This window comes from Barbus barbus, assembly GCF_936440315.1.
Source record: "Barbus barbus genome assembly, chromosome: 35".
Lineage (NCBI taxonomy): Eukaryota > Metazoa > Chordata > Actinopteri > Cypriniformes > Cyprinidae > Barbus > Barbus barbus.
Window position 1 is genome coordinate 17206379 of NC_136763.1, and position 27004 is coordinate 17233382.

A 27004-nucleotide genomic window follows, 5' to 3' on the forward strand; every position below is an offset into this window, starting at 1 on the left:
GCCATTTATGCTGAGGCACCCGGGGAGCAGTTGGGGGTTCGGTGCCTTGCTCAAGGGCACCTCAGTCGTGGTATTGAGGGTGGAGAGAGCGCTGGACATTCACTCCCCCCACCTACAATCCCTGCCGGCCGGGGACTCGAACCCGCAACCTTTTGGATTACGAGTCTGACTCTCTAACCATTAGGCCACGACGTCCCAGCGTTTATTGGACATTTAGATTGTATAATTTCTAAATTTTAATCAAAAACAGAATGGTCTGACTTTAACTTTGTGAAACTATACTATATCAAACTTCTGAAGGAAACAAAAACAGCAGATGGGCTGAATGAGAACGCTAATTCACGCTCTGACAGCAGGTGGCTCTTATGGAGCAGCAGAAATACAGCTTTTCCTTGGTCACCGCTGTAAGCGGCAATGCATTTAATATGCATTATACAGAGGCAAGGTGAAAAGAAAATTCCATCAAAACTTTTCTGGAGACCTTTCCCCTCGGAGATAAATTCATATAACCCCCACCCTCAACTGTATCGTGATTAATTTAACATCTCAACCAAATTGCCCCATATTCTTATCGATTTTCAAGGGGGTGAATCGTTACATCCCTAAGTAATGCTGACATTTTCACAAACATTAGTGAAATCCACCTTCTGTAATGTCAGTCGACTTATGCTTTTAGCCTGTTGTCCAAATACCACACATACAAGGCAGTGCGGAGGGTTGATTTTCAAGAAATTCCTTCTAGTGTTTTTTTGTCATGAAAAATGTAAGTGGCAACCTAAAGAAAATTATAGGGTGACATTGAGTTTTATTGGACATTTTAAGAAAGTCCATAGAGATACTCATTCAGTCTGTTACCTTATCCAGGAGAGATGGAAAAACAATAGAGAGAGGCTTTCAGCAGAAAAATGTGGAAAGATATGGCATTTTCCATCTAAACTGCAAAGTCCAAAAACAGGCTTTCATTGACCTCAGACTGGTTGGTTTAATTGGGGCGTGCATAGCAATTGATGTTTTTTTTCCACGTCCAGATGCTTGACAAATTCTGCTTCATTCACCCATTTCTGTAATGTTGTTGCAGGTGCTGAGACACTTGGCTTGGATCCTTAAAAAGCGTTTGCCTTGCGAAAAATAAAGCTGATAGTGTGGTAAGTATAAATGCATGTTGGTGCTAAGATGGCTTTTTTTTTTTCTCTAATGAAAATGGAAAAACTTTTATATACAGTGCAGTGAGAAGGTTTTTGCCCCCTTCCTGTTTTTTTTTTTTTTTTTTTTTTTGCTTTTTTGTCACACTTAAAAGATTCAGATCATCAAATTAATTTTAATATTACACAAAGATAATGCAAGTAAATACAAAATGCATTTTTTAAATTAGGATTTCATTTATTAAGGGAAAAAAGCTGCAAACCTACCTGGCCCTACGTAAAAAATTAATTGCCCCCTCCTGTTAAATCAAAAGAACTGTGATTAAATTTTACCTGCTAAACCCAGGCCTGATTACTACCAGACCTGTTGAATCAAGAAATCACTGAAATAGAACCTGTCTGACAAAGTGAAACATGCTTAAAGAGCAACACATCATGCCGCGATCTACAGAAATTCAAGAACAGATGAGAAACATAATAGTTGACATGTATCAGTCTTGAGCCGACATCGTGATCCCCCCCCACCCCCTTTTCCGCAATCCGCCACATCCCTAAATAGAGAAAACTTCTAACAGTGGTGAACCTTCCCAGGAGTGGCTGGCCTACCAAAATTACTCCAAGAGTGCAATGATGACTCATCCAGGAGGTCATAAAAGAACCCAGAACAACATCTAAAGAACTGCAGGCCTCACTTGCCTCAATTAAGGTCAGTGTTCATGATTCAACAATAAGAAAGAGATTGAGTAAAAACGGCATCCATAGGAGAGTTCCCAGGCAAAAGCCACTGCTGACCAAAAAGAACACAAAGGCTCGTCTCACATTTGCCAAAAAAATATCTTGATTATCCCCAAGACTTTTGAGCAAATATTCTGTGGACTGATGAGACAGAAGTTGAACTTTTTGGAAGGTTTGTGTCCCGTTACATCTGGTGTAAAACCAACACAGCATTTCATAAAAAGAACATCATACCAACAGTCAAACATGGTGGTGGTAGTGTGATGGTCTGGGCTGCTTTGCAGCTTCAGGACCTGGACGACTTGCCATAATTGATGGAATCATGAATTCTGCACTCTATCAGAAAATCCTGAAGGAGAATGTCCGGCCATCTGTTTGTGACCTCAAGCTCAAGCGCACTTGGGTTATGCAGCAGGACAATGATCCCAAACACACCAGCAAGTCCACCTCTGAATGGCTCAAGAAAAACAAAATTAAGGTTTTGGAGTGGTCAAGTCAAATTCGGGACTTAAATTTGATTGAGATGCTGTAGCATGACCTTAAACAGGCCATTCATGCTCGAAAACCCTCCAATGTGGCTGAATTAAAACAATTCTGCAAAGAAGAGTGGGCCAAAATTCCACCACAGTGATGTGAAAGACTTATTGCCAGTTAATGCAAATGCTTGATTGCAGTTGTTCACAATACATTTTCCTACCTAGAATCATGATGGCATTAAAATGTTTCAGGGTATAGTAATAAGCATGTATTTGGCAATTTCATATTATTTGCTTACTTTCTTCACTTCTTGGTGAGCAGTATTAGCAGTTATATTTTTGCCTTCATCAAAAATAGTTCCAAAACAATCCGAAGCAGGATAAATCATTGAATGTCTCAAAGCAATATGGAGTGATACAGACTTAGCCAATCAAATTAAAAGGCCTACTGCTACTCATTTATTTCGTAAAAATTTTGTTTTGATGTCAGCGTTCGCTACAAAAACATAATTTATAACTATTACCAATTAGCTTCAGTCATGATTCATGAACTAATACACCCCAAACCCAGAAAGGAGAGTTTCCCACTGATAATTACAGCATTGTAGTAGTGTTAATGTGAAGGCAACCATTATCGTATGCACAAGACTGTCATCAGATCACAAACTTAGATGGTGCCTAGGATGTAATTTATGAATTCAACAATCTGCTTTTTATAATAGGTCAAAGGTGACCGCTTTATCCCAAGTTGCCTTTATCGGTAACTTACATTTTGAGAGTAGACAAAAACTTCTTAATGTAATCGCTAATGCTAATGCACTCATAAGAACAATGAATGAGTCTGTGTGCACTGGCACTCTAGCTAAAGTAAGTGATTTTGGCAGGTGGTGATATGATGTAACCCTGCTGAACAGCTCCAGCGAGATCATGTTCCAGCAGACCTTTAGGCAGTGCTTGTTCCACATGTTCCAGAAACACCCCATCCTAAGGGTCTACAGTTGCGTTATAGTGAGTTCCTGGAAATGCTATCAGTGCACTCAGTTCATATGGAGATGAATAACTCTCGTAACTGACCGGGAGTGGTTAAACCAATGTGCTATTGATTATTGGCTTTCTCTGAGCTCCAGCATTGATCAGCATTGATTGGTCATTTCTTTGCCTGGTCAGTTATCATTCATTACCTACTGGTTTTAATCACAAAAAAAAAAATAATAATTTTAATAATTTATTACTGATACACCCTTTTTTTTTTTTTTGACAAGGATCCATTAAATTGATCAAAAGTGACAGTAAAGACATTTGTAATATTACAAAAAGATTTCCAATCTTAACAAGTGCTGTTCTTTTCACCCCCCCCCCCCCCCCAAAAAAAAAGTCTCCACAAAAAAAAGTATAATATTGTGTAAGAAAAGAAATTTAAGCTCGTTTCTGATTATTCTTTTTGTGACATTTATTTATATGAATAAGCACATTTAATCACATTTCTTCTTAAATACACACCATATGTCTCTAATCCTTTTATTTTTACAGTAATGAGTTTTCTTGTTTTAAGGAACTGAGGGAGAAATATTAATGCCAAGTTCTTTCATGAAACTCTAGATGGCACAGGCTGATGGGTTGTTAACTCAACTGATGATATTATAGCCTTAAACTATTTGGCACAAGCTGATTGGTTCAGGTTGCATACTCAGCCAATGAGCTTGCTGCTTTACATTTAAATGGCTGTTTAGCATTCACTTGAGCATTTTGCAGCACACTTTCAGAGTTCCTTTGAAACCCTTCACCTCCCCAACTCCAGTTGTATAGATCTGCTTGTAGAGTCTTAAATACTCACAGCACCGTATAGGCATATGCATTAGCAGTAGCAAGTTCCTATACTTGATTTGCAGCAGTAGCAGTAATTTAGGAGCAGCAGCATAACAGATATATTGTGCCAAGACCAAATGCTGTACATTAACATTGTCATATCCATTATAATGCTAAAATCTTCAGAGAGTTGTCATGATATAAATAACACAATTATTAAAATAAATGTTTTCTTATTTCTTTTTGTCTTGTGGCAAAAATAGGCTGGACCGGTTTTGTGAGATTCAAGCCTTGAGGTGCTGCAATACATTCTGCTTTTCACTTAGCTCATAACGCATTTGTCCTTTGACACACTTCAATGGCTCACCTTTGGTCCAACATGGTGTTGAATTTAGTGATTCATGCTACAGAAAGAATGTGTAGGCTGTAGGGTCAGCTTCAGCTGCTTTACTCATAGTTTAGCTCTGTAGCTGTTGGCAATCAGGCCACCTTTAGTGTCAAATAAGTGACATTAAACACACTCATTCAGTTACAGGATGGTAACATTTTTCACATAGATTAAAAAAACAACATGCTGTTGACTTGATTGATTAGTCAACAACAAAGGATTAAGTAATGCTGAGTGCGTAGGTATGCTAATTAGCATCAAAATTATGTCGAAACAAACAAATCTGTCAATATTGATAATTATTCTCACATTCTTTTTTTATTTTTTTATTTTAGTTAAATCAATTCTGGAAAGGAGCTGTTTTTTTTGTAACCATGGTAAAAATGATGTGAAATGCTTCCTCCTCCTGTAAAAGCAAGTCACATTGTTGTTTTTCTAAATGACATGCTTAGAGTTCTCAAAGTGCCTGAGGAGGGCAAAAACATTATGCAATCCCCATGGTCCTCAAGGAATCCAGGCAGTTTAGATCTTGTCCTCATATTAACTCCCATTCTTGTTGCCATCTGTCAAGTCCTGGTTTGGAGCAGCACGTCGCCTCCCTTTCCAGCGACTCCCACCTGTGCGGCAAAGATAAAATCGTTGATATGAGAGTCAACATTTTATTACAAAAATGGCGTGAACAGCCACCTCAGACGGAAAAGTGACAGCCGCGCTCACCCAGAAGCAATGTCACAACATATGCAGATAACCTACCCTGTCTCTGATATGTCCTTCTGTTACATCAGCCACAAACTTGTCTGTTTTCAAAAGTTGCCATGTGGTGTTTACTTTAAGCTGTTAGGCTCAGGATTAAACACCTCCAAGGATTTAAAATTATCTTTACCAAAATTAGCCATGCAACATCATAAAAATGGAGGTTTCAAAATTGCGTTTGTCAATAGATGCAAGTAAATGAAATGCCATCAGATCCACCTTAATCTTCGTGATACTTAATCATCATCAAAAAAAAAAAGTAAAATATAATTTCTTGTTAATTTCTTTGGACTTTGTTTTAAAATATGACTTATACACGATAGATCTGCAATCATCTTTACTTTTGGTTGTGAACGAGAGTCAACTTTCAAGTGTTTAATACATGTGCAAAGCAACGTGTCTGTAAATGCGCAATTTTGTGGCATTTTCCTATTGATTTGTTTGCTAGCTGCAGTTACAAACCACAGCAGCAAATTGTCTCTGCTAAGAGAGTGTTGCATTTAATTAGCTTTAAACTATTTTTTAATCACTTTCAGTGAGCCATTGCAAACAATCTCAGAAAATCTATTATATTAAAAAACATTATTCAAGAATTTTTCAAAACAGAGGGTATCGATGTAATGTTTCATTTGCATTAAAATGTGTTTATTTAAAAGTCATACATTTCAATTCTATGATGTTTATTGTGATTTTGAACAAGGCTGACTGCTTGCTTAAACACTGTTGGAATTGCAGGAGGCTTTAGAGTTTTTTGTCCTTTGCAGAATGACTTTGATCCAACTTTTGTTGGAACTGAAACTAGACGGTTTAATGATCCCATAGTGGCTGTGGTTATGTGCTTTACAGGAGATGGGCTGGATGTTAAAATACATTCTCCTGTGTGCAGAGGTATTCAACTATATTCAAGCTATACATAGATTGACATACTGAAGAATGTAAACGCTGTGTTTGTAACTGTAGCATCCATAATGGCAGAGCTATGTCATCTGTAGGGCAGCGGTTAAAGGATTCTTGATAAAATGCATTTCGAGGCCTAAGGCGGATGTATACGTGTTTGACCACAGGCAGTGCGATCCATTGACCTGCTTCTAGGACACTTCACACAAAAGAAGAAGAGTAGGGAGATCCATTAATGGCCCTGATGTGTCATACTTCCCCCACCCCTCCATGTTCAGACAGACACTGATGGATCCAGATCCTGAAGTAGGACAGATGAGGTGACGCGTTAATCTCGCTGGTCCAATTTTATTTTATTTTTCGGCCTTCAGAGAGTAGGTTGCATCACAAGCAGTTTAGCCCAGCATCGGTCTTAATCGTTTGTGACGGCATTCGCTAGCGTGTGGCATCTAATAAGCAACGGTCATTGTTCCTGCCGGATAGATTGGGCTGCTTTTCCTTTGAACTTGACCTGATTGTTAGATGCTGACGGAGGGATGCGAGCCATATGCTGATTTCTCCAAAAGCGTCTGGTGGAAATGGTGTTGACATAATTGCCTTGAAAAGAGGAAGAAAAATGCTACTGTTGTCTGGATGTGGGGTGACGGTAGCACGTCTGCTTCAGAGCTGCTCTGTTGTTACACAGGAATGAGCTTGTGCTGTGACATTACTTTTGTTTACAAGTAGCCAAGTGTTTCATGAAGAACAGTTAGATATATATATATATTAGGGCTGTCAGTTTAATGCGTTAACTTGATTAATTAGTTATGAAAAAATTAAGCAATTTTAAGATATTTACAAATATACTATTGACAAATATAATTCAGGGCAACAACTACATAAATGCAGTTATGCCCTAAAATTCAAGATAGTGGGGCAAAAAAATGCCCCTGTATGTCTCATATAATTTCTCATACCATATAAGTGATATCACACGAGCAGCGAGAGCAATATCACACACGTGGCACGTTTTCCTGATTTGCACGAGTGCAAATGTGATTTTATACAACTGTTAGTAAATAAGAAGTTGATATTGTGTTATGTTTTAAACAGGATATTATGTGTTTTTGCTAAATTTTGCAGGGAAGGTAACTACCTTTAAAGCCATAGCAGAACTGTCGTGCGTCTCCGAGCAACACAGCGGTGTTTCGTTTCTGAATGAATCTGCATTTTGAACTAATCGTGTGAACCGATGATTCAAAGACCAAGGTTTACTTAATTCCTGAATGAATTACTCAAAGACATTTACTGCCACCTGCTGGCATATTTAGTTTCTTCTTTAGAGTATCATTTAATTAAAATGTAATCATTTAATAATTAAAAAATAATAATAATAAAACATTAAAGAGAGTTCACCCCAAAAAATGTAATTCTGTCATCATTTACTCAAACCTCAATGACTTAATTTCTTCTGTGGAACATCAAAGAAGGTATTTTGAAGACTGTTGGTAACAAAGCTGTTTTGGTTACCAATGACTTTCATTGTATGAACAAAAAATACTGAGATATTTCTCAAATTTTCTTCTTTTATGTTCCATAGTCTAAGCAGTTGTAGCCTAAATGTTTATCTGTAATAAATTTTATGTTGAATCAAATAAAATATTTCTAAAGCTACAATTTGTTATGTCTACATCAGTGGTTCTCAAACTTTTTATACCAAGTACCACCTCAGAAAATATTCGGCCCTCAAAGTACCACCATAATGACCAGCATTAAAATACAGTAGCGTAGTAGGCCTAACTATTCAGCTACAGCTCTGCACAGTTAAAAAATGAGGCAGTTTTATTCCTAATAAGAATATTGTTGTCAGCCACTTTAATGTTGTAAATACACAGTTTGAACATTAACACCGCACTTTGCTTACATACAGGTAAATAAAGAACTTTTTAAATTAAATTAAAATGTTGTACCTAAAAGTTAAATCAATTCTGGAGTGCGCTGCAAACTGCTACTACAAACATGAGCCAAGTGTCTGAATGTTGAGCAGCGAGCTCATTGGCTACCGATACAGGAGAGAAGCAATCAGCTTTGACATGTGATGATGATGTCAATGTCATACTGAGTTGGATCTATCGGACTGCGCCATTTAGAGTTTCATGCAAGAACTTAGTATTTCTGTCATCACAACTCTCGGAATGATCGTTTCATATCGACATGTGACCACGATAATATTGAGACAGTTTTGCTATCACGATATTGATAATATTGTTATATCGCGGCAGCAAGATTAATTTTTAATGAGCCGAAATGAATGCACGTCACACCTCTATTCATCAATTTGCACTTTCTATTCTAAGCATTAATGTTTGTCTACAAAACCACCACTGGCTCTGCACCCCTTTACCTAAATTCAGTTCTTCAGACCTATGTGCCCTCTAGAAGCTTGCGTTCTGCAATTGAACGACGCATTATTGTGTCATCCCAAAGAGGCACAAAATCACTTTCACAGACTTTTTCATTAACTGTTCCCTCCTGGTGGAATGACCTGCCCAACTCAATCCGAGCAACTGAGTTCTTAGCCATCTTCAAGAAACAGCTAAAACACATCTCTTCCATCTTTATTTGACCCTTTAACTCTAGCACTCTCTTTCTTCTAATTCTATTCTTAAAAACATAAATATTAACACTAGCTTTTCTAATCTTTTTGTATTTTATCTGTTTTCTTTTTATTTATTATACAATTAACAAAAGCAAAATAGGCCTCTAACACTAGCTTGCGCTAAAAAACAACCTTGCTACGTGTACTGCATTAAGCTAATTGAGACTTTTTATAGCACTTGCATATCGTTGCTCTTTTGTTGATTTTGATTGCTTCCATTGTCCTCATTAGTAAGTCGCTTTGGATAAAAGCGTCTGCTAAATGACTAAATGTAAATATATATGTACATACACACAATTTATACACACACACACACAATGTATATTTCTTACACACACAAGATGATAATAATTATAATAATAATAATAATAGCATTGTTTTTTTGAAAATTAGTAAAGCAGTGTTTTATGAATTGCCTTACTATTGCAATACGTTGTTGCATATTTACTATTTATGTTCATATATTTAGAATTTTCTAATATTTACATTGTTCTTAAAATCAACATCATTTTAATATTTCTATTCATTTTTGTGATTGTTATACTGTAAATATGAAGCAATGTTTACTTCATTGATGCACAGCACTTTGTGGCTACATATCATTTTGCATAATTTGTAAATACAATTTCTGTTAGTGTTTTTAATATTTATTTTGTTACGTTTTTATTTAATAAAGGCATTGATATTTTATCACATGAAATATATGCATATTCTAAATATGTTGTTGGGATGGTGAAATAAATATATTTAAATCTATATCTCAACTGCTGACACTTTAGAATCAGATATAACCTAAAAGCAACTATAAGGTGTGCACTGTATTGCTTTTAAAACATTGCTCCGTTTGTCTGACCAGCCTGACACCACAGCATGGGCTCCAGCAATAATCTGAGTTTGGAGCAGGACTATCTCTTGGTCCTTTTTTCCTCCCACATCTACGCTGTAGTTTTGTGAATTCTAGGAGTAATAATTTATATCACTCTTAGAAAGCTGTTTGTCTGTCTGTAATATTGCTTGGAAAGCAGGTCAAACAAAATCTCCACAATTCATGGCACTCTTGAGAAAGATTTTTAATGCTTAGGGGTTTGGGATATTTTCTTTTGTGCTTAATTGGTGGAAGAGGAACACTGACTGTGAAGAGTGTCTTGAGGAATTTGCGTCCAACGGTCAGTGTTACACAAGACCACAAGCTCTCCAAGCTTCTCATTGTTCACTGAGGCCTTTAGAGGTTTGAGAGGATCAAGTTCACTGTTGTCAAGGGAGTCGTGTGAAAAGCCCAGAGTACCACTGCCAAACACACAGACACACACACAAACACACAAACACACACACACACATACACACACACACACATACACACACACACACACACACACACACACACACACACACTAAAAGGTGTAATCAGCCTCCTCGAAATAGTTAAGGTTGTAGTTTTTCAATGCTAAAATACTTTCTCCTTCCAGTTCAATGAGACTATTGTTAGTCAGTCAGCTGCATGTTGACATAAAGAAGAGCGTAAACACTGGGGCTTTGTGGTGCTTTCAAAATATTGCTGTTTGCATCATCAGTACGACTTTCTTAGTCTTTAAAAATAAGATTTACGTATGTCATGTGGTCTTACTACCTTAAGCACAATATTCATGAATTAATAATTCATGATATTCTTGAAGGCTTAAAATGTATATGAGTGTGTATGTATCTATACATGCATACCTACACACACACACATACATACATACATACATACATACACACATAAATGTATAGTAAATGTTTTGTACATATCTAACATTTTCAAGAAAAATATTTTAAGTATATATACGATAATGGATTTATTTTATATTAAAACCGAAATAGTTAAACGTGAATATTAAAGCGTTAAGGCAGAATTAAAAGAGTATTTTGATTGTTTTTATTTAGAAGATTTTCTTATTTGACACTTTAATCGCGTTTAATCACTCTGCAGCTGCAGGAAAATGACTTGATCTCCGTTTCTGATTTGCAGACTTTTGCTATAAACTGGCCTGTTATCAGTCCGTAACTCAATAGCCATGTGTTACAACTTTCACCCAAACCAGTTAAATAGCATTTCCTCTCAGACTTCCCCCTCAGCCTTGAATAACACTGTATAAACTCTCTCACCCAGAGTGCATGCGCTCCACTGTTACGCAACCCACGCCGCCTTTGATTATACAATGAAGATTACGCTACACACCAAGCATCCTCCAGCGCACCAAAATGTCGTCCAAGGCAGGGAACGTATCGTGAAATTTGCATTCTTGAAGGCAATTTACGAGGCGCAGATGGCGATGTATCTCATGGAGGTCTGTGACCCGTTTCAATAAAAGCTCTTTCTGTGTCATGTCTACAAGGGAATTTCCCCACCTGTGGTTTCTTTACTTGAACTAATGTTGCCGACTGTAAATGCCTGGAGTTCCCTGCTCTGTTTTACAGGCTAGGTGGTCCTGAAGAGCAGGGTTGATTCATTGGAAGGTAGCATTCCTCTTCAGTATCGACTCAGCTGCTCAATAATATAGATGAGCACTCTGCACTGTTGCAGGGATTTAATTAGGCTATGCTGTGAGATAAAACGCATCGATCCGGTGGCACCGTTCTACCTGATTTGATTGGACGCCGCAGTATCTCTGTTATCTGATTGGCCTTGACACACTGCCTTTTGATGATGTTCCTATTTACATGCTTTTACATATTTTATGAAGGGAACGCAAGACCGGCAATTCTAATGTACGAGAAGTTCAGCCAGCTATTTGAGCGTTCATCAGCAGGCTAAATGTTACTCAAAAACAATCTGTAGTCGGTTAAGAAGGGAGCAGGTAGGTGTTACATCACATGAGGAGATGGAGGAGACGAAAACCATCCCTCTTGCAAGCAAACCACATCCTATGACTAAACGCAGAGTGATGGGGGAGCACTTTCCACTTCAATTTTCTGTATAAATGAGGATGTGATCTGGAATGGTGGATACTAAGGTCATGAGGAAATGGGTCACTTTTCAGAATGAGCCCACTTGTGGTTACGCAGCATGTCGATGTGGAACTGAAAATATGTTTGTGCTCAGTGATGCTCTTTTCTGGAGGAAGTCCAATGCTGAGCGGATGTCTTGAAATTGTGGCATAATATAGAGCGTAAGCATGAAATATTTGAATAAACAACCCTAAAATGTATGTAAACAAATGACCTTGAGAATGTAATGTGTTGCTCGTCTGCTTTAAATCGCAATTTAACCAGTATTTAGTGTCAAATCTAGGTCAGGTTTAATTTCAAGTAAATGTTCTTGCGCTAAAAAATTCAACACATCTGTTAGCGCTAATGGACATTTTGGCTGCTCTGTAAAGCCAAAGTCACAATGAATCCAAGTGTCAAACTCAAGTAAACAGAAGTATTTTGTAGTAGCCCTCATGTAAACACTTTCAGTGGCAGATGCTTTTACTGCTCTGTAGTCTTGGTGCAATAGTGCCCCCACAGTGCAATGGCCACTTTTGGTACTACGATTTGTTATTCAGCCATGCAGGGCTGTGAAGCCCTCTCTCGCAGCATAGTACACGCTCAGGTTCGGGCTGACAAAGAGAGCTTTTACCCCCTTGTTGACTGTAAAAGAGGCTTTTTATACACGCTATGAATGGAAGGCAGAGTACCTTGCAATATCCATATCTTTTCTGATGTCATTTTGACCGTATATTTTTTGAGCTGTATTTTTGATATTGTTTTTGTCCTTTCTCTCTCAGGCTAGTGTCCTGTGTGCTGACCTCATGGTGTAAGCAGGTGTGAAGATGAGTATTAGCAGCGATGAGGTCAACTTCCTGGTGTATAGATACCTGCAGGAGTCAGGTAGGTGCTGCTTAAACGAAACAGCCCAAATCAACACTCCAAAACTATAACTGTTACACAGCATTTGCCTACAGCGATAGTTAATAATGACCGTTAATATCCAAAAAATAGCAAAAAAAAAAAAAAGTGTCTACATGTCTTCTGAATCCACATGAAAATATGCCTATTAGAGTATTACTTTCACTCTTTATTGGAGATAACGCACAGATATGTAAATGTATCTGTCAGTAATATCTACTATCAGCGTTGGTTACAGTAAAACACAATGACTGTTCACAGTCAGGGTGTTCTTTGAGGGAGCACACACACACACACACACACACACACACGATACCCTCCGCATAGCTGTGAGCTTAGAGAGAAAGTTGATCCAGCAAGCGTGACACTAAAGTGTTTATCATTCCCTCTGGCAGGGTTTTCCCACTCGGCCTTCACATTTGGCATTGAGAGTCACATCAGTCAGTCTAACATCAACGGCGCCTTAGTGCCCCCTGCTGCCCTGATCTCCATCATCCAGAAGGGCCTACAGTACGTAGAGGCCGAAGTCAGCATCAATGAGGTGAGAGCACAGCTTTATTTACAAAATCAATCAAGGTGCCTATACTTATCTGCATCAATGATTTAAAAAAAAAATAAAAAAAATCACATTTGCATATTTAATACTTACTATTAGAATAATTTTTTGATTAATCTTATTTTTATTTGAACCTCGAAAAACATATTTTGATTATTTTAATTTCACTCACACACACACACACACACACATACTCCAAAAAAAAAAAGTAAAACATAGTTTTTATAGTAATATTTAGTAACATTTGCGCACATTTTTAAATATTTAATTTTATTTATTTTAAATTTAGTATTAGGTTTTTAAAAATATTTTCACATGTATAAAAATAAAAATAGTAAAGATACTACTATAGTTTTTAATAGTTATATCATAACATGTATATTATAGTAATATTTTCCATTTTAATTTTATAGTACTAGTAATTTTGTTTTTTTTTATATATATATTAATATTAGGGCTGTGCAAATAATCGAATGCGATGATCATGTGCATCTAGTCAGTAAAGCCGGTTCTGTGATTAGTAGTTAATCTCCTTCACGTGCTGACGAGCTATGCGATATCGCGTTCACAATCGAATGCAATTCATATGTGATTTTGAACACAATATTGTGTAGCTTGTCAGTGAACTACGGCTCTGTGTATTAAATGCCACTCCATCTGAAAGCACGTGAAGGAGATTAACTAATAATCACAGAACCGGCTTTACTGACTAGATACGCATAATCATTGCATTCGATTATATTTTTTTATATCGATTATATATATAAATATATATTATATTTTATTATGGGATGAAATGCACCCTGGAGATGTTTTCATGAGGTTGACCCAGATAATGATATTTATTATGATGCACAAAATCCTGTTAACGTTAAATGAGAGCCTGACTGACACTTTGATTTCTGTTTGCAGGACGGCACACTGTTCGATGGGCGGCCAATTGAATCTCTGTCACTGATTGATGCGGTGATGCCCGATGTCGTACAGACCCGGCAGCAGGCGTACCGAGACAAACTTTCCCAGCAACAGGCCGCTGCAGCACCCTCTGCAACCAGCACCAACATGCAGGGTAACGCCAAAAACGGAGAAAACACCGCAAACGGAGAGGAGAACGGTGCTCACGCCTTACCTAGTGAGTCCCCGAATGAAGCTAAATCACCTAACGCTGTTTATCATTGTTGATAAAAGTTTTTTCCTTAATGTTACCTAACGGTGTGAATGTTGTTTCTTGCAGTTATGTACTGTGACTGTAAATCAAATAGCTGTTGCTTTTTCTCTCTCAGTGATGGATGTCATGTGACGTCTTCTGAGTGTATGTTAGTCCTCATGACCCTCTGTCGTTACAGATAACCACGCAGACATGATGGACGTGGACGTGGATGTGGAGATCCCTCAGAATAAAGCCATGGTGCTGAGAGGTCACGAGTCAGAGGTCTTCATCTGTGCCTGGAACCCTGTCAGTGATCTGCTCGCCTCCGGGTTAGTTATATACAGCCCGCTTGTCTTCTGAATCTTTGCATCACTAAATCCGTTCAGTTGTTCATCCATGCCACAGTAGAGACACATCAATCAGATACCTAGATCACTAACTACGCTAATGCTGACCTTTTAAAAAGGATTGGCATCGGTCAATCATCTCAGATTCAGTGCTCTGGTTTAGACACGGGCGTCACTGTCAATCTGTCAATATTGTAAGTCAGTTGTTAATTTTATCCTTTAAAAATAGTAATTTACCAAGTGACAAAGAGATTTACAGCAGATGTCCCCAATCACCGGGTCGCGACCCACTACCGGGCCGTGGAAGAATTGCTACCGGGTCGCAAGAACGTTCTGGGAAAATGTGTAGCTTATATAGATACGATCATATGACAGTTTATTTCGCGTTAATGATTGTTCTAATTATTCTAAATATTCAATTTGATGATTTTATGTTAAATTAGTATATGATAGATTGCTCTGAACTGTCATAGTCTATATTAGGGGTTAAACGGAGCGCAGTTGGTCCGTGATTCGTGCAGACCAGACCCCACTGTTCGGCACACGTTATTTCGAGATTAATTTGCCAATTTACACGTTCAATCAATTTTACACCACAAGAATAAGAAACGAAAGAGAACTCAATTCGTTACTTACACACTGTTCTCACACACAGCCCAAGCACGCACAAGCATAGAGACGTGTTTCAGACAGAGCGGAAATACAGAGTTGATTCCTCTTTCACGTCTCCCTGCAGTTAAGATATAGGCTACACATAAAATTGTCAAAAACCCTTCGGTGCTTAAAAAAAAAAATTCTTGTTTCTTATCTGAAAAATCATTCGATCTGTGACTCAAAAACATATACATATACATATATATATATATATATATATATATATATATATATATATATATATATATATGTATATGTGTGTATAAATTGTAGGATGCCCCTTTACAGCATTAGTTGAGTTTGTTTTTTCCTCTCGAGACAAATCTACCTGATCTATATCAAAATGAATTGATATTGAATCAAAATTAAGATCACAGTTTAAAGTGATAGTTCGGCCAAAAATGAAAATTGTCATTAATTTTCCCTTCATGTCGATCCAAACCCCTAAGAACTTTGCTCATCTTTGAAACATATCAAGTCTACATATTAAAATATTAAGATATTTTTGATGAAATCCAAGAGCTTTCTGATCCTGCATAGACAGCAATGCAACTACCACATTCAAGGCCCAGAAAAGTGGTAAAGACAGAAAGTCCATGTGACAGCAGTGGTTCAACCGTAATGTTATGAATCTACGAGAATACTTTTTGTGTGCAAAGAAAACAAAAATAATGACTTAATTCAACAATTTCTACTCTTCCGTGTCAGACTGCGACTAGTCTAGTTCTCGTAACTTCATAGAATCACGGTTGAACCACTGATGTCACATGAACTATTTTAACAATGTCCTTACTTCCTTTCTGGGCCTTGAACATGTCAGTTGCATTGCTGTCTCTATGCAGGATTAGAAAGCTCTCGGATTTCATCAAAAATATCTTAATTTGTGTCTTGCAAAATTAATGACAGAATTTTTATTTTTGGGTGATCTATCCCTTTAATCTGATCCCAAGTTTGTTTCAAAATTAAATCTTAAAATGTATGTCAATACCCAGCCTTAGTGTGGAATAGACATTATAAACAGATGAAGACTAAAAGCTGGCAGTGGATTGCTCAAGTATCAATATTCGGAAAGAAAGAGAGTGCGACTGGTGCTTCTGTAGAAGATAAAAGTGCAGAGTTATTTGATCCTCTGGCTCTCTGCAGGTCGGGAGACTCAACGGCACGCATCTGGAATCTGAGCGAGAACAGCAGTAGTAGCTCTACACAGCTCGTCCTGAGGCACTGCATACGGGAAGGTGGCCAAGACGTGCCCAGCAACAAAGACGTCACATCGTTAGACTGGAACGTGAGTTCAGCTACAACACGCTCCCTCTGTTCTAAAACTTTGTGTATTATGAAAGACTAACATTTCCTCTTTGTGTTTATCAGAGTGAAGGTACACTATTAGCCACAGGTTCCTATGACGGCTTTGCAAGAATATGGACTAAAGATGGTAAGCAAACTGGGTTTTTTTTTGCCTTCTGTGCCAACATGGTGTGCTCTGTCATTCCATTCAGCAGACTGATAACTGTTCATACACAGGTAATCTGGCCAGTACCCTTGGTCAACATAAAGGTCCAATATTCGCATTAAAATGGAACAAAAAAGGAAACTTTATCCTCAGCGCTGGTGTTGATAAGGTAAGAAAAGAAGCTACGGTCTGTAAAGTGCAGTAAGAAAGCACCAAGAACAATAGCAACATGCTACTAACTACCAGAATACCTTAGCAAAACCTAACTACATCCTGACAATCATCTAGAACAGGGCAGTGTTATTTTATGACATAATAGTATTAAATATAATATTAAATATTTAGAATGATTAAAAAAAAAATCAATTTCATTTAAATTTTTTTGTAATTTTGTTTTTGTCTTTTTTTTTTACTTAAAAAAAAATATATATCTATATAGACTTTATTATTTTTTATTTATTATAGTTTTAATACTTCGTTACACTAAATGAAAATGAGAAAGGTTGCCCTGGCAACTAGCTGATAGTATTATATTATAATTTATTATTGTCATTTATTTCATCATCATTTATTTATTTATTTTAAATAAATAAATGATGAAATGTTTTCAATTAACAAAAATATTTTTGTGGTTTTAGTTAATAATAACCCTGAAACAGGGTTTCCCAAACTAATAGTTAAATCACAGAAATGTAGAAGTAAAATCATTTATTTGAAAATAAAAACAAAAAATGTAAAATATTATTTAAAAATAAAAATCTAAATAAAATGCTTGCTAAAATATTTGAGAATATATATTTTTTTATATTTTATTTGTTTACCTGCATCTCAACTGTCAATTAACCAACATCAGAGAACTGTGAATGTGTTGTTAAATTATTTAAGTATTAACTTTAAAACATTAAGTCTCAGGGGGTATTTACTCTACATACTTCTTGAAGAAAAAAAAGTTTGGGAAATTCCTGACATAGAACATTAGCATTGCACAGGCATCCACCACTCTCTTCTTCAGGAAAAATACATATCTTCTAGTTAATACATGTAGAGAGTGGCACATAAAATACCCACGTCACCTTTAAATATACATATTTTATCCTGTCACAGATGATTTAATATTGCCTCCTTTTCTTCAGACAACAATCATTTGGGATGCTCACACAGGGGAAGCCAAACAGCAGTTCCCGTTTCATTCAGGTTCACACAGGTTCCACTTTATCAGAATAATATTATTGACTATTTTGAGGGAAAAAGCTCTTACGCTGTAGATTTTTCTCCCTCTCACCTCAGCGCCAGCTCTGGACGTGGACTGGCAGAGTAACAACACGTTTGCCTCCTGTAGCACAGACATGTGTATCCATGTGTGCAAACTGGGCCAGGACCGACCCATTAAGACATTCCAAGGACACACAGTAAGACTTGTCTGCTTGTCCCGCCGTTTCCTACAAGTCCAGTCTGCCAAAAGGATCAATATCAAACTCTTTCTCTCTATCTCCAGAATGAAGTTAATGCAATCAAATGGGATCCGACTGGTAACCTGCTGGCGTCGTGTTCTGATGATATGACTCTGAAGGTAATACCCCTTACAACGCTGGCTATACTATTTATCAATTCAGAGTCATGTTTTCATATTGTGCTTCTAAGATGATTGCAAGTCCGTGGTACACATTTCAGAAGGTGTTTTGATAATGCAAATGCTGTCCTGGTGGTCTAAATAATTGCTTCTTCCAACATTCTAGATCTGGAGTATGAAACAGGAGACTTGTGTTCATGATTTGCAAGCTCACAGCAAAGAAATCTACACTATCAAATGGAGCCCCACAGGTCCAGGAACCAACAACCCCAATGCCAATCTAATGCTGGCCAGGTAGAGTAATACACACTCACCTGCTGCTACTTTTCACATATTGTACACTTACAGTACACATTCAAAATTAAACCAGATCCAGTTCAGTTTAAGGAAATAAGCAACAAGTGAAAGATTTTTTTGAAAGATTTGCTTTGGAGATTTTTACATTAATGAAAGTTGTGGGAAGGCTATTACTGCACATTTGTTACTTTGAGTAGTTATAGACTGGTATACTGTATATCAGACACATTTTTTGGTGTTTTTTTTTTATTATAAAAAACTATTTGATCCCCTGCTGATTTTGTGCGTTTGCCCACTGACAAAGAAATGATCAGTCTATAATTTTAATGGTAGGTTTATTTGAACAGTGAGAGACAGAATAACAATTTTTTTTTTTTAAAGTTATAAATTGATTTGAATTTTAATGAGTGAAATAAGTATTTGGTCCCCTATCAATCAGCAAGATTTCTGGCTCCCAGGTGTCTTTTATACAGGTAAGGAGCTGAGATTAGGTGCACTCTCTTAAAGGGAGTGCTCCTAATCTCAGTTTGTTACCTGTATAAAAGACATCTGTCCACAGAAGCATTCAGTCCATCAGATTCCAAACTCTGCACCATGGCCAAGACCAAAGAGCTGTCCAAGGATGTCAGGGACAAAACTGTAGACCTACACAAGGCTGGAATGGGCTACAAGACCATCGCTATATAAATGCATCATTCATTCATTCAAAATCAGCAGGGGATCAAATTTTTTTCCCCCAATGTGTATCTGTGTATATATATATATGTGTGTGTTTCTTTCTTGACTTTTTTCCCCCCAGAATTGTGAGTTTACATTTTTGTGCGATTTATTTTAATTTATTATTTTTTATTTATTACATGGTGGTAACAAGCTACTGTGGTTATCAGCCGTAGCCCTAATAAAATGTGTGGTGTTTAATAAAATTATTACTAAACACAAGCTGATTGTTTTTTTTTTTTTTTTTTTTTTTTCTCTCTGACACCTCTAGTGCTTCCTTTGATTCCACTGTTCGGCTTTGGGATGTAGATCGAGGCATCTGCATCCACACACTAACCAAACACCAGGAGCCCGTGTACAGCGTGGCTTTTAGCCCTGACGGACGCCATCTAGCCAGCGGCTCTTTTGACAAATGTGTTCACATCTGGAACACACAGGTAAGACCGGAGGTGCTCTGATCCGTCCGATCCAGAGAATGCCCAAATGCAGCTGGATCTGAACTCTTATCGCTCTCATTTCCACAGACTGGTGCTTTAGTCCATAGCTACAGGGGGACAGGGGGCATTTTTGAAGTTTGCTGGAATGCAGCAGGAGACAAAGTAGGAGCAAGTGCGTCGGACGGCTCTGTAAGTACAAGTTTAGTACTCTGCACCTCAAATAAAGGTCACGGATAATGCCTATATTAAATATTTCCTTGCTTTCGTTGTAGGTTTGTGTATTAGATCTGCGGAAATAGCGTTGCTTGCTGGAAGCCATGGACCGACTATGAATGTGTACATAGCCAAAATGACTGTCCCTGACCCTCAAACTGCTAGTCCCTAGTGAACCATGGCCAGCCACTACAAACAAACAAACACAAGCACCCTGACGCCACAGGCTGAGCGGAGAGGATGTGATTCCAACTAGAGACATTCAAATGACATTTGTAAGGTGAAAAAAAAAAAAAAAACAATATAACAGAGGAAGAAAGAAAGACAAGAAGACTGGTATATGTACCAAATTTGGAAGATATTTTACTATTTGTTCTTTAAAACCAATCTCATCGAAATAAACGAACGAAAGGATTTTAATCTTTGTTGGTAGTTTCCGTTTCAGTGTGCAGACATCGTTTTCTTTTCCTCCCCCCTCTCTTTCTTTCACACATTTGATTTGACGTCACAGCAGCATGATTCCAGGACTCACGTTTTCCTCCGTTTGACACAAGTAAAGATATTTAGTCTTTTTGGTACTGGATGTTTTGTGATTTCAACAGTGTGGGGACATGAGAAAAAAAACAATCTATCTTTTTCTTGTTCTTTGGTTTTCCTTTTTATGCTATGGTGTAACTGTAATCTTCTCTTCTCCTCGAACCCTGTTTTTTTCCCCCCAAATGAGAGGTACACTGACCACAACAACAACAAACACAGGCATGCCCATCTACAGGAAATGCATCCATTTGCTCATACAACTGTATTTAGTTGGTAAATGTTCCCCTTAAAAAGAACAATTATGTTCCTCGATTGGAGACGTGTTTGAGCTACCGAGGATCGTTGACATACATGTGGATTGAAAACAAAGACTTGCTTTAGGTTTACAATATTTTGAATTAAACTCATTAGCGTAATTTCATTCTTTTCTACTTTGTTTTAATAATTGGATTATTTACTCAGTTCATTTTGTCTTTCAGTTTCAGCGTTTTTTTAGCTCTCTTATGCTAAACATAAAATTTAAGCATGTTTTTGTCGGAGAACCTAAAGCAAGTTTGTTGACAGAACATTGAACAAACAGACTGAAGTTATTTTAATGCTTTTGCAAATATCATTTTTGGGGTTCTCTGCACTACCATGTAATGGGATGCTGATGTTCATTTACAGTAATCGCCTGCATGAGGACACTCAATACTAATGTGCTTTGGTTTTTCTCCGTGTTTAGACAGTGAAGCTTTTCAATGCCTCAACCATCGAGGGGGAAGGGGGGGGGGGGGAATCATAGACCCAAGAGTGCAAAATTCTGTCTCTGAATCTGTTTTTGTCCCTCACAGAGATATTTTTAGGCTATAACCTTGCATTTAAACAAGGGTGTCGTATTTTGAGATTTGAAACTGATAAAAAAAAACCCATCTGAACACTATTTATTACAGCCTATGACAAAAGAAGGGTGTTTGAGTCTGCCCTTTGCCCCAGCATCTGCCTGCCCACAACAACGTTCATTTCCTCAGTGTCAGTTCTAATCATTATTCTTACTGCATCTGTGTCTCCTGGACTTTTTGTACTCTTTTAAAACTTTTGTAATTCATATTTCTTTATAGCTATTAAAAAAAAAAAAAAAAAGGGTAAATAAGCAAAAAAAAAAAAGAAAACCCCAACAAACTACTGGAGGTCGGTTTGAGGGTGTCCCGCGAGTTCTCAGATGTCCCCACACCTGATCTTTGTTTCCCCAGTCAAATGTTTTTGGTTGCAAAAATTCCCCCCTGCATTGCATTGATCTGTTGTCATTTGAATCAGATCTGGAGTCCAAAATAAAGTATATTTTGATATTATGGCTGTTTTTTTATTCTCCTGATTTGACTTTGAAATAGTATGTTGCAAATGAACCTTAAAAAGTTACTAAACACGTTACTGAATCAGACTACTGAGACGTAAAGATAGTTCAGCCAAAAAAGAAAATCCATATTTATGACCACTCATGTCACGTTTATTTTGACATTTGTGATTCCAAATATTTATGCCATTTCTTAATATTGCTTGAACTTTGCTTTATAATTATAATGAAATTTCTAGTGCTTTTCCACTATAACAAACCTTTCTTATACACAACTTTGGGGTTGGTTATTTATTTTTTATGTTTTTTAAAGAAATCTCATGCTCAAGTCTGCATTTATTTGATCAAAAAATTCAGAAAAACGGTAATATAGTGAAATATTACAATTTCAAATAGCTGGTTTCTATTTTAATATTTTATATTTTAGTTCAGTGTCACGTGATTCTTCATAAATCAAGAAATATATTTTTATCAATATTCAAAACCAGGATTCTTTAGTGAATCGAAGATTCAAAATAAAATCTTTATTGCTTTTGATCAATTTAATGCATCTTTGTTGAATAGAAGTATTATTTCTTTCAAAAAAAGCCTTTTTACTTAACTTTTTAAGCATATGTTTGTCAAAAGAATTCTCTTTTTCGGTTGAACTATTTCCAGAATAGTTTAATATTAGTCATGTTAGAAGTAAATCTTGGCAAAAGAGTAATTTAATCTTTTAGTACATGAATGAATCGGTGGAATCAGAACAGAAACCTGAATGATGTGTGATCTATACTGGTGCAGTACTGAGAATGAAGTTTGGGCTGGTTCTGTGATCAGTGTGTGTTTGGTTTGGGTCACTGGCACAGTGTGAGGTAATAACTGTCCGTTTCTGAGAGACCTCAGCAGCATATTTTGTCCCACCTGATATCCAGTCGCTCTCATCCAAGAGAAGAATTGGTGCGGAGGACGAGCGCCACATTCTCAGTGATCTCTAGGATGCTCTGGAAGATGTCGTAAGCTACGGCGAACATGAAGTAGATGGGCAGCAGCCAGTGGAGCCTGAAGAGTCTCTCGCTCGCCGGCAGAGGCACCGTCAGATGCCTGGAAACAGAAAGGAGCGGTGAAACAGGAGGCTGGATGGGCATGAGATGAACAAATGCTTTTACTCACTTGAAACGCTCGGATCTGGAGGTTCTCAGCATGAGGAAGATGAACAAGCCCACCTCCGTGTTCAAGGAGACGGAGACCACTTTGTCAAGCATCACAACAAATCCCTTCGCAACAGATAAATAGGATGTAAAAAGTTATTTATCGGTGTTGTTTTTGTTAACTAAAATCGAAAACTAAATCTATTAAAAATTGTATTTGGACATTGAAATCAGTGTTATTTGATACAGTTTGTGTTAATATTTTGAAATAGGTTTTTAAAAATATTTGTATTGTAATATATTTTAGAATTTTACTAATGTTTTGTTATTGTTATAAAAAAATTGTCTAAATTGTTATTTGTTTAATGTTAATACAGTAATATTTGTTAACAGATTTTAGTTTATTTAGCTTTATTTTAGTACTTCAAGTTAAAATAAATTGACAAATGTCATCTTAGCATCTAGCTGAAGTAAAACATTTTAATACATCATTTCATTTCAGTTAATGTTTATTTAGTTTCAAGTATTTAGGTATTTAGTTTTAGTATTTATTAATTTTTTTTTTAGTTTTAGTTAAGAATAATTAAATGGAAAATGAAAAAATTTTAGAAGTGTAAGCTGAAATATTAAAATAAATGAAACTAAAACTAAACTAGACTAAAGTTAAATATAAATATTAATAGAAAATTTAAAAAAATGATAATATACAAATAATACTACTAAAACAACACTGATAACTGGTGTTGCATGCTGCATTTGAAACCTAATCTATAATTTATTTGAATACTGTATTTTTTGTTAAATTAATATTTTTACTTTCGCATTATAATAATAACTGGCAGTCCACCTGTTGAAGCTCTGACTTTTTATCAATGCAAAACCTTCCAGCAGTGGCTGAACGTGGGGAATCAATGCATTCTACTTCTTCTGTAATCACTAGTGGCTGCTTGATAAATCTTTGTTATATTTATTCTGTGCACATCCTTCCTCTAATGAGATGTACTGAAGCTGTATTAAAGAAGAAATATGCGAACCTAATCCACATGAATCATCACATTATTAGCATAAACTCCAAACATCAGCTTCAGATGAGTACTGACCTTTGGATCACAAGCTGAAACGACAAAAATGAGGCCAAAAGCCAAAAAGGACATGAAACTGCTGAAGAACCTGGAACAAGGGAAAGCGGAGAGGTTATTGAGTCTGGGAGTTATTGCGATTGATCAAAGCCAGTGTTTTTAATGCAGCAAAAGCCTTTTTTATTAGCAGAGTAAAGGAATATGCTGGCTGTGTGCATGGTGAGGGGCTGTAAAGCTGTAAGAAATGATGTGTGAAATGATCTGCCAGGGCTGAATCCAGAGTTTACCGTCTGCAGTGCTGTAAGCTCTGGCCTGATGTCCTCCACCGTGAGCTATGGGGCAAAAGCCTCGCGCTGATTCTTGCCATCCATTCAGCGTTCTCCGTCCAGTGTGAGCCGGCAAGCCCATCGACTGAAAGCAGAGGCCACGTTAGGTCAGGAAATTAGTGCTGCTATATATATATTATATTATATATTTATATATATATATATATATATATATATTTTTATATATATATATATATATATATATATATATATATATATATATATATATATATATATATATATATATATATATAGCAATTGCAGTGAAAATCTGTTATTTAGTAAACATTTTTATATATTTTTTATTTTTACTTTAATTTTTAAAGTTTTTATTGACATTTGACATTTTTTGATCTATATAGTTTTTTTTACATATATATTTTTCAATTAATTTGAGTTTATTTAGCTTTAGTTTACTGCAATGCTCTTCTAGCTGGACTTCCATCATGCACAAACCTTTACAAATGATTTAGAATGCAGCGGCACGACTGGTCTTCAATGAACCCAAAAGGGCCCATGTCACACCTCTCTTTATGTTCCTGCACTGGCTCCCGGTTGCAGCTCGCATCAAGTTCAAGACACTGATGCTTGTATATAGAACAGCCACAGGCTCAGCACCCTCCTACTTCCACTCACTTATGAGAATCTACATCCCCTCCAGAAGTCTGAGATCTGCAAGTGAGCGACACCTAGTGGTGCCATCACAGAGAGGCACAAAATCACTTTCCAGAACGTTTTCATTCACTGTTCCTGGCTGGTGGAATGAAATTCCCACCCCTATCCAGAATGCTGAATCCCTGACGATTTTCAAGTGACACCTGAAAACTCATCTCCTCCATCAACACTTGACTTCATCTTAAAAAAAAACAAACAAAAAAACCCCCACTACTTTCTTTCCTTAACCTCTTCCTGTCTAGCTAGTATTTACTCTGACTAATGCCTGAAACTTTGTATTGCAAGCACTTCCTGTGTCTATTTGCCTCTTTATAATGACTCGCTTATTGTATTCCTCAATTGTAAGTTGCTTTGGATAAAAGTGTCTGCTAAATTAATAAATGTAAATGTAATACACACATGCACTGTTCAAAACTGACAGATATTGTTGTAACAATGTAAAAGTTCTTACTATTTCAAATAACTTTCTAAGAATCCTGAATTTTTTTTTTATCATTTTCATAAACATATGTGACCCTGGACCACAAAACCAATAAATAAGCTTTCCATTGATGTATGGTTTGTTAGGATATGATAATATTTGGCAGAGATGCAATTATTTGAAAACCTGGAATCTGAGGGTGCAAAAAAAAAAATTCAAAATCAAAATATTGAGAAAATTGCCTTTAAAGTTGTCCAAATGTAGTTCTTAGCGTATTACTAATTAATTATTGTTAATATTATATTATAATATTAGTAATATTGGCATATTACTAATGAAAAATTAAGTTTTGATATATTTACGGTAGGATATCTTCATGGAACATGATCTTTACTTAATATCCTAATAAATTTTGGTATAAAAGAAAAATAGATCATTCTGAACCATTCAATGTATTTTTGGCTATTGCTACAAATATACCCGTGCTACTTAAGACTGCTTTTGTGGTCCAGGATCATAACAGGAATAAATTACATTTTAAAATGTTTACATATTACATTTACATATATACATATATATAAATAGTTCTGACTGGGATGTTTTGTATCTGAAAACAATATTCCAGGTAATAATTAGTCCATGGCTGCATTTCTCTCTCTGACCTTAATCTCATTTTTCAAGTTAAGAATAATTAAGTTTTTTCAATTAACCTGCTCTGCAGCATCATAGTTACTTCATACAATCTCTTCCTACACAATACTGTTTCACGCTAGCAACTAATAGCCAGATGCGAGATCACACTCACTCAACATTAACAGATGGAATGTGTCACATGCAACTCACTGTAATGTGCTACAGAGGCTATTTGAATTCATACCGTGGTGAGCCATGGGTTGGACATAATTCACACTGACACCCTCTGCTGAGAGCTTTGCTGGACTGGGCCCAGAAACAGGCTTCAGCCTCTGATAGATGCAGCAGGCAGTATAACAGAGCCAAGAGCAGTCAGAGTCAGGACTGGACACACAACGTCCAGCGAAGGCCTTGATTATATGTAGGACACACTGACGACTGGCATTCAATAAGCAGACCAGCGGGAATACTCTTCTAAATCTGGGGTTGCTACTGCATGGCGACTGATCAACTCTTTTACAGATTATTTATTTTTATTTAATCTTTATTTGTATTTTTTTATATTAGGAGGAGATATTTCAATGTAGCTGTTGCATATAAAAAAACAAAAAAAACAAACAAGATATGAATTAAAAAAATAATTTAGACTATACATAGGGCTGAATGTATATGTATACACACACACACACACACACATATGAGACTTGTACATAAGGCTGTACATAAGCTATCAGCTAAAATATATTAATGTTTATTTGTTTTACATAGGCATCG

General features: G+C 36.6%; 2 protein-coding genes across 4 annotated transcripts in view; one reads left to right on the forward strand and one right to left on the reverse strand.

Moving 5' to 3' along the window:
* LOC306855423 (F-box-like/WD repeat-containing protein TBL1XR1) overlaps positions 1-21963 on the forward strand; it is a 73419-nt gene extending 51456 nt beyond the window's left edge. For 2 of the 3 annotated variants that reach the window (XM_079394136.1, XM_079394137.1), the window contains 15 exons: positions 1079-1145; positions 12585-12687; positions 13101-13246; positions 14174-14393; positions 14608-14740; positions 16556-16697; positions 16781-16844; positions 16934-17031; positions 17996-18056; positions 18150-18271; positions 18358-18432; positions 18599-18726; positions 19718-19883; positions 19971-20072; positions 20156-21963. In XM_079394136.1, the coding sequence (XP_079250262.1) occupies positions 12630-12687; positions 13101-13246; positions 14174-14393; positions 14608-14740; positions 16556-16697; positions 16781-16844; positions 16934-17031; positions 17996-18056; positions 18150-18271; positions 18358-18432; positions 18599-18726; positions 19718-19883; positions 19971-20072; positions 20156-20182 (1542 nt within the window). In that variant the 5' untranslated portion in view covers positions 1079-1145; positions 12585-12629 and the 3' untranslated portion in view covers positions 20183-21963. The remainder of the gene's footprint in view (positions 1-1078; positions 1146-12584; positions 12688-13100; positions 13247-14173; positions 14394-14607; positions 14741-16555; positions 16698-16780; positions 16845-16933; positions 17032-17995; positions 18057-18149; positions 18272-18357; positions 18433-18598; positions 18727-19717; positions 19884-19970; positions 20073-20155) is intronic. The other variant, XM_079394138.1, reaches the window with a different exon arrangement.
* Positions 3797-27004, reverse strand: part of LOC306855424 (uncharacterized protein) — a 50044-nt gene continuing 26836 nt past the window's right edge. Inside the window, exons 4-8 of the mRNA XM_079394139.1 lie at positions 24463-24586; positions 24197-24266; positions 23119-23222; positions 22870-23049; positions 3797-5164 (exon numbers count right to left, since the gene is read on the reverse strand). Coding sequence (XP_079250265.1) covers positions 22887-23049; positions 23119-23222; positions 24197-24266; positions 24463-24586 — 461 coding nt within the window. The 3' untranslated portion in view covers positions 3797-5164; positions 22870-22886. The remainder of the gene's footprint in view (positions 5165-22869; positions 23050-23118; positions 23223-24196; positions 24267-24462; positions 24587-27004) is intronic.